Source organism: Gavialis gangeticus, unplaced genomic scaffold (genome assembly GCF_001723915.1).
Source record: "Gavialis gangeticus isolate Ggan-Ray unplaced genomic scaffold, GavGan_comp1, whole genome shotgun sequence".
Classification (NCBI taxonomy): domain Eukaryota; kingdom Metazoa; phylum Chordata; order Crocodylia; family Gavialidae; genus Gavialis; species Gavialis gangeticus.
The window spans coordinates 53512515-53521421 of record NW_017729030.1 but is presented as its reverse complement, the minus strand read 5'-3'; the positions used below and the strand labels follow the sequence as shown (position 1 = coordinate 53521421).

General features: G+C 42.1%; 1 protein-coding gene across 1 annotated transcript in view; it reads right to left on the bottom strand.

Moving 5' to 3' along the window:
- The window catches only part of FHDC1 (FH2 domain containing 1), a 55312-nt gene extending 46941 nt beyond the window's left edge, over nt 1-8371 (bottom strand). Inside the window, exons 1-2 of the mRNA XM_019522222.1 lie at nt 8335-8371; nt 4527-5147 (exon numbers count right to left, since the gene is read on the bottom strand). Of these exons, the coding sequence (XP_019377767.1) occupies nt 4527-4997 (471 nt within the window). The 5' untranslated portion in view covers nt 4998-5147; nt 8335-8371. The remainder of the gene's footprint in view (nt 1-4526; nt 5148-8334) is intronic.
- Nucleotides 8372-8907: the final 536 nt, after the last annotated feature.

Genomic DNA, 8907 nt, shown 5'->3' with positions numbered 1-8907 from the left:
TGGGAGGAGGGGGGAGAAAGGGGGGGAAGGGGTAGATCAAGGCCTCCATTGAAAGTGAGAGGGTAGGGCAAGGGTAGAGGCTGGCGCATGTGCTGCCCAGGCGGGGCAGTGAATGGGACTTCAGAGTGGGGTACAAGAAGGAGCCACATGCGGCTTGTCCAGGGGACATGGGGGGGCAGCTCCCCGCTGCTGCCTGTACACCTGGAGGAGGCACGGGGGGCATCTACCCCCCCTAGATTTGTGGGCAGGGTGAGGGCAGGTTGCCTCCCGTGGGCTCAGGGCCAAGGGCTGTGCCAGCCTCTTCCAAGCAGGGGGGCTGGGCCATGGCTGGGCTTGGGGCAGGCTCAGCTGCATAGGGTGAGAGGTGGCAGTGCTAGGAGAGGTGAATTTTGGGGTGGCTATAGCCCCCCAAGCCCTCCCACTGCCGCTCCTGCTTGGGACACTCCACTCTGCTGCTTTTCCCTCAGGAGTCCCGCACAGGCAGCAGGCTCCCCCAGGGAAAGGCAGCAGAGTGGAGTGCCCCAAGCAGGGGTGGCACTGGGAAGGCTTAGGGGACTATAGCCACCCCAAAATTCACTACAGCCCCCTATAGCCACCCTTCTTGGTACCACCATTCCCTGCCCAGCACAGCTGAGCTCACCCCTAGTCCAGCTCCCTGGCTGGGAAGAGGTTGATGCAGCTCCTGACCCTGAGCCTGCAGCAGGCAGCCCACCCCATGCACAAATCTGGGCAGGGGCCCATACCCCGCCATGCCTCCTCTGGGGGTGCACACAATGACAGGGAGCCACCCCCTCCACCATCCCTGGATGAGCTGCCTGCAGCTCTGCCCCACACCCCGCACCAGGGTCCCATTTACCACCTGGCTGGGCAGTGCCTTCCCCTGCCCCTGCCCTAGCCCCACTCCCTCTCTCAGTGTGAGGGCCTTGATCTGCCCCCTCCATGCCCTTTCTCTCCCCCACGACTCCTCCTCCCCACACACTTACCAGCAAGGCACTGCTCTCCATGCTGCCCATCAGCATTCCTGGCCACGTGCATGCATGCATGCACACAGCATTTATTGGTGAGATTATCCGCTACGTCAGCGAAAATAAGCTGATAATGCTAATTTTCCTTTTACCAGTGCTGATCCAATATGAATCGGTGCACCACTAATGTGTGACTCCCACATCAACCTTCCCATTTCTCTTATTTCATTCCTGTCTTTGAGCACTTTCCTAGGCATCTTCCAACATCAGCTCTCTCTCCGTTCACCATGCATCCATCTTTTCAACCCTCTCTTTGAAACTCAAGCCCACTAAGTTTCCTCCACATTGATTAAAAGTTTTCAAACCCATCCATCATGTAAAGGAACTCAGCCAACTCCACCTATTTAAACTGCAAACACCTCGGAAATGGATTTGGTTTTCACATTGTCAGCACTTATGGGTGCTTGCTGTACAGAATAGTGGTGTATTTTTACAATGCTTTATTTATTCACTGGCAAAAACAAAACAAAATAAAAACCCTTCATTAACGCAGAATTGATGCCGCCTTGTGGAATTTGTTGCTTTTAGAGAACTTTGAATCCAATAACAATCTACCTTATATATCATACTAAGATATGGTAGTTGTGCTGCCCTATCTCCTCCCTCCATCCCTCCTCTCCAGCCAGACCAAAACTAGCAGTAGCCACTGGGAATTGTCTGTAATGCTGACTGATGTAGCTGCTGGAGGTTCCCTGTCCCTGATGTGGCTAGGTCTCCTTAAAGCATGTCAATAAACCACCTTCGCCAGCTTTCCTCCAAGCTAGTTTCTGTCCCCAAGTGAACTAGACTGTGGAGAAAGAGAAGGACTGCCTCAGAGGAAAAAGTTCCTCTCTTCCCTCAGATCCAAGCACAAACCTAGGAGGTAATGCTACCAGGTCTCCCTAGCTGTAATACCCTCTATTTCCCCAGCCACCCAAGGTATACTGCTTCCCAGCTTCCCACACATTTCTTCAAATCCACTCTCCCACTCTGTATTTAGCCTTCCAACCTTTCTCCATCTTCACAAATTCACAGAAGTTTAGGGCTGGAAGAGACCCTGTGAGATCATTGGGTTCAGCCCTGCTGCTCTGGGCAGGAAATACTCCTTACCATTCATCTTCCTAACCCTAGCCACAGCTCCTTCCCTGTCAACAAGCATTTTCACATGCAATGTACTTTTCCCTTTTTCTTTAAAACCAAAGAAAGAATGCACCCCTCCAAAGCTTTTCAAAATGATACTGTGCTGGCAGTCTGCATATAGCAAAGCAGGGACTCATATTAAAAATAGCCTGAGCATCTTCTAAATTATTTGATGCATTCAGATTTTATTTCCCAAAAATAAAACTTCACCTAAGTGGTGTAATAGCCATAGCACATTCTCTTGAGTCTCTCAAGTCATGTGAATGCTGGCTGGTTAGAAACCTCCCTGACTGGTCACTAAGTATGTGCATGTTGCAATTTGTGCGCCAGACACTTTAAAATCACGTTTTTAATATTACTTCTGAAAAGAGGTCTGGAGAGCTTTTCGCTAGCTGGGTAAGTGTTGAGCAACACAGACAAGTATGGAATGAGAAGAGCCCTGACATATGCCTCAGGTGCATGTCCAAAACGTTGGTTTAGGAAAGGCTATTTTTTCAAGGGGTTGTTGCATCTTGGAAGCCCCTTCCTCTCACTGATTCCAAACTTAAGCCCAATCTATATCCTCACAAAGCACATCATATCCAAGGTAATACTATTAAGCGTGAGGATTATAAACAGCAAAGGCTTTTCCTTATCCTTTCAACAGCAAAGACTTTTCAACCTTTACTGCACCAGAACCAGGGCTCAAGTATACTGTTGTATAAGTTATCATGAATCCCTCCTTTGCTATATGCAGCATAGGATCATTTTGAAAAGGTTTGGAGGGCTGAATTCTTTCTTTGGTTTTAAAGAAAAAGGGAAAGGTAAGTTACACATCCATCTGCAGAATCCAAGGCTTAGTGAGGTGTAAAGTGCCCCACTTACCTCAGTTGAGATGCTTTCAGATGGAAATGAATCTGAAACTGCAACTATGCAAATTTATGAGGGTGTTCTCATCCCCACATTCTGGGTGCCTGAAAGCCTGGATAAGCAGAGGCCTGCCCTTTCACAGAGCATCCGGCAGCTTGTCTAATTTTATTCCCACCATGCAGTTCATCCAATAAAAGATATCATCTCCCAAAAAATCCTTGCCTTTCACATGACTCTCTCACAGCTACAATACCACTCTAACATTACCTTTTCTTCATTTCTCACATTCTCAATATGATACTCATGGTTTCACAAGCTTGTTTAAATTTTGACAACCACTTCCGAAGTTACTAATGAGACTTCCATCATCACTAACCAAGATTAAAAATTTAATGGTCCAGTTTTTGGGGGGTTTTTTTGGTCCCCAAATTAATTTGCTCTTTTTTGTCTTCATGTATGAAGTGGAAAAAAAGTAATACATTCCTTTAGCTATCAATAAAAAAAAATTGTTGACTTCTTATTTTACACACAAAAAATAACAGGAACACTTCAAGCAATTCTTAGGTAAAAAATACATAGTTCAAAATATATAAGACAAGGTTTAAAAAAATAGTGTCACTGAACAGTTAATTAGATAACACACAAATCTGTAAAAAAAAATCCCGCGAAAAGTTGGGGATACCCTTCTCTGGACAAAACAAAACTCAGTCATATTGTTTTTGTAGGACATGAGAAGGCAAAACTTGTTCATGTTCCAACCTAAACAAGGAGAACACTGTAAATAATCAGCATGCATGGTGAAAAGCCAAACTCATTTCAAAATGGACTATAATAATCTACCATAAATTTCCTTCAATCAGAATAGTGTCTTGCTTTGTTGCTTCCCTATCATACTTATGCTCTCACTTACAGTATCTCAAAAGCCATATATTAAGAAAATGTTTTATATTTGTGATAGTATGATTATGTAATCTTTCTTCAAGGAACCCCATGTTTACTTTTGTCCTCTAAACAGATTGGAGGAAGCCATGCCTGCAACATGCCTTAAATTCAGATGTGTGATGCTGTCAGAAGGGCCTGTTAAAGGAGGAAGACAGCAATTTAGTGCACTTATACATTCATAAGCACCATGAGTGGAGCAGAGCTACTGTAATTTATGTACTCCAGATTCTGCAGTGAAGATTCATCAAGAAGCACCTTTACAAAACAAAAAAAAAAATTAACTGCAGACTCATTCTTCCTTCCTCAATTTCAGTGCATCTTGGCTCATGATGAAATCCAGGAATTTTATCCAGATAGCAAATAAAGCTCTGGCAATTCTTTGGTTTTCCACACAACCAAGAACAGGCTGGCAATCCTTTAATGAATTAATATGCAGTACTAAATACAAAGCAGAAGCTAATCACTTTGTATTACAAGGAGCATTTTGATAAAAAGTAAGAGAAAACAAAAATGAATTACAGACCGTGAGGCTGCACGCTTATTTCTATGTCACTGGATTGTTCAATTCCTTTAACTACTGCAAATCCTTACCTCTTCTTTAGTATCTTTAAATGATGATCTTGAGGAACGATTTCTGGAATCCAGAGACTTGGTTTCTTCTTGCTGCCCAAAGAGCTCCTCAATTGTCTTTGTGTCGATCTGGTAGTGCTGTCTTCCGGCAATAGTCCAGATATTGGTTTTACCACGGACTTGCTCTTCTGGGATTGTTTTCCAAAAAAAACTCCGTATTCGTTTTTTTTTACTCTGGCGGCCATGCCCATTCAGGAACTGCAGTGGCAGAGACTGAGATGGCCCTGGTGGAGGAGGAGGAGGTGGTGGTGGTGGTGGTGGTGGTGGTAGTGGTGGAGGCAACTCTGGTGGTGGAGGTGGAAGGACAGCACCTGTGGACGGACATGGCGGCGGTGGTGCTGTTGTTGTATCTTCATTCATTAATCCAGTGGCAACTGAAATAGCTCCATTTTCTTTATCATTTACCAAAGAGAGACAATTCATAACATGCATTTTATAGTCTCTCCAGTAAGGAGAGTCCTACTTCCTTGTGTCTGCTTGAAACATGGAACAGTGGAGTGGCAATTTCTGTCATATAGTGTCATACGTTAACATGACAGCAGCGAAAACAGTGCAAGATGAGCCCTGTACCATCTTCATTACCTATAACAAGAAACAGTGGTGAAGCTCAGCAACTTCAGCATACTGTCAGCAACACAGCTACACAAATACAGACAAGTTCATATACAGCAATTCTCAGTTATTTGGTTATTTTCATTTTTAATCTAAATGAGAAAAGACGCAGGCTTTTTTCAAAAAACACAATGTTCTCTATGTTTTCCCCCTTATCACTGAATCAAAATAAGGAACAGCATATGTGGGATGATTCAACAAACTAGCATATTGCTTTTTTTTGCCTTTGTATTTTTCATGCAATTTCATGAATAAAATGTATGGAATCCCAGAAAAATCACTGTTTAATAAGAGCACCCAATATTTCCAATTACTATCTAAACCTTCTTTAAACAAACAACCCCAGCATGTAACTTTTATTACTATTGTTCAGGTTATAATACATTTACTAAAATTCACACAACAGAAGACAGACTGCAATTTTATTAAGGGCACTTCTTTATAATTCACTCAAGTATCTAAGTTACTACCACTACTTCAATAAGCATGGGTACTAGTACAGATAGAAAAGATCAAAAGTAAGTGGAAATTATAATCTATACACCTTCCAGCTCTCTGTCCGTGCAAGATGGTAAATATTTACTCAAGAAACCTCATACATCTCCATTACCTCATTTGGTTGCTTAATCAGAGTTTTCAAATCTTTATGACAACCAGTTTACTTTTGATTTTGCCATATGGCAAATAAAACCAATGTCATTGACAACTGTTGGAGCAACAGTCTTGCCTTTTTTAAAAAGCACAAGTTAATATTTGACAGTTCATTCATATTAATGAATAGCTTTCATCTCTGTTAGTAAATTGTCTCCCCCATAACACAAACCCAGGCCAATTACGAATCCTATTGCTTAAAAACTTTATAGAGGCCATGATTAAATTGCACATTTGACCACATGGAGGTCACCAAAAGTGGAGGTATTAAACAGACAGAAATTAGTTGAAAACTGCAGACTCAATACTAAGCAAACAGTAATCAGGAAACCTAACAGAAGTTGTAATGAGGCACTTGTGAAGTTGGGCAAGATTAAAACTAAATACAAGTTTGTCAGTGAATACACCTATCTACTTGGCATCGTTCCTCCCGTTTGACAGAATGCAGATACACAGACAAGGCAGAACAACTTTCTGTCTTGTCATGACAAAAAGATTCCTTTTTTTTTTTGCCAGAGCTCTACTACTTCAGTGCACATGCATAAACAGACAAAAGTTACAGAGACAAGCCACAGCATGGATTCTTAGCTGGTGTTGTCTCAGCTCTGATGAAGTTAATGTAAATTGATAATATACTAGACGACCTCTTTTCAGAAACCTGTGTGTAATAACGTATCTGGTATCCATTTCTACTTCAGACATTACAGGCTTGCTCACTTCACTTGGAATATCAGAGATATTCACAAGTGTCGAAGACCCAGATTTGATTTAGGGAAGGACAGATAGTCTTGTAATGAAGAGACAAAGGAAGGTGCCGCATCACATACAAAATGGCTATGTTTTCTCTATGGACTGATACAAACTACATTAATCTTCTCCTGAGTTCCTGGTTGGAATAAACTGGATATTTGAGGGTAGAGGTTGAAAAGAAACCTGTTAAGAAGTTAGGGATAAAGAGGAGAGGGAGAGAAGGAGAAGAGGGTACAGATGATTTATCTCACTTATTGGAAAGTGGAAAATGTAGTCATAGTACAAAAATATCACTTAGATAAGCCATCAACAGCCACTATTTTTAACCATTAATTTGTTAAATAAAAAATAAAAAGTTCCTGGAATTACACAAGAGCCTCATCTGGTAGTTTCTAATACATCTGAAAACATTAGAAAGAATCAGATCAAATCCTAATGAAATAGCAGGGAATTCAACAGCTCATCTTACTCCTAAACTTAAATGTGGGAGAGTTGAAAAGAGACTTCTCATACTGGCAAGGCTCAATCTCAGAGTTGTGAGGGGGAGGAAAAGGGAAGAGATAGGAAGGAGGAAAGAAGCTCGGGTGCCAGTTAGATTTAGCAGGAAGAACCATTTTAAATCCACTAGAGCCTTCCACTGCTTTAGCCGGTGGCAATCCTGATAGACTGTCATCCAAAACCAGGATAGAGAGAAAAAAAATCTGAATGGAGGTGTGAAAGAAAGGTCACCAAACACACAGCTATTGTCTTCCCATAGATAAGCAGGTCCAAGTGGCAAAGGTCACCTGCTCTTAATCTAAGCATAAAGTACTCTATCTAGTTCCTGAGGCTGAGACACTGAGATGTAAAAATTCCATTCTCTCCCTGCCTGGCTCAGAGAACTAGCTTGGAGATGCACCCTAATACTGCCAGATATGGCGTGGGTGCGAGAGAGAGAAACTGCCAGACTGAGACACTGTCTGCATAGCTTGTTGGTATCAGCAGGTGGTCCCTACCCCCCAGCAGAAGTGCAGAGAGGATGAACTCGTTCTCTCTCTCTCTCTCTCTCTCACACACACAAATACCAACTGCTGTGGAAGCAGGATCACATCCTAAAAACATAACGTAAGCCAAATAAAGTTCTCTCTCTAAAAGCCCTTTTCTAAAACTTCAGATGGAAGACGGGAAGACATAAAAGCAACATGCAAGACTACCAACATTTTAAGTTCATCATTTGTTACATCCAAGCTATACTGAGTTTGTGCAATGTGTTCTGTGAATATTTGTTACATCCAAACTATGTTGAGCAGGAAGAAGTGTTATGAATTGTCTTTTGTGCATATTTAATAATATCTAAATAGACATTTAATGTGTGCTTAATACCTCCATAGACCTGCCAGCAAAACTTCTGAAAAGAAAAACTAATATTTTAATTCAATGAAGCATTTTATAACACTCCATATACTCTGGTATGGAATTTAACTTGTAAATAAGCTTTTAGAAAACATTAAAACCTGTAAGCAATTGTTTTCCACTTCAGAGGACAGGCAGTCTAAAGGCTGGTTCCCTAACAAAAATCACTGCCTCCGAAAGGGATGTAAGTGGTATTTGCATATGCACATCAGCCAGCGAAATGCCCACTGAACCTCCAGAGATGTATTATATCTCATCCAGTACACCTAATGCCCTGATGGAAAATATGTAAGAGAAACCAAACAACTGCGTACCAGAATGAACGCACACCGAAAATCCATGAAAGACAAGAATATCCAATTACCTGTGGGTGCACGTTTCTCACAAGACAATCACTCCCTCTCCGACCTCTCAGTTCTAATCCTCAAAGGAAACTTACACCACTTTTCCTAGACGAGCTTATGAATTTCAGTTTGTAAATCTGCTGAATACAAAAAATCATGGATTTAATATAGACACTGGATTTATGACACATTAAAACCTGCCTGACATCTGATATACCAGGCAGGCACCCTGCCTCAAGCTGACCACCTGTGTTCCTTCACACTTTTCCCTCCCTTCCCCCTCCACCTCTAGAGACCCATTGTCTTCCAAACTCCCACTCATTCCCATTTTCACAGATATCTTGTTTACTTTAGCTTCTTTTCTACCTTGGAGAACATATAACAGGAGCAGAGTCTGCCAGTGCCTGAAGGAGGGTGTTTGTGCCCGAAAGCTTGCAAAGAACAATTTTTTTCAACTATTTACTTGGTTTAATAAAACATCACACTTACCCAGGGAACCCTGTCTGCTTATGTCCTTAGACCAACATGACTACAACCAACAACCCTCAGTTGAACAGTGTTTTATTGATATATTTACAATTTTAAAGCAGTTT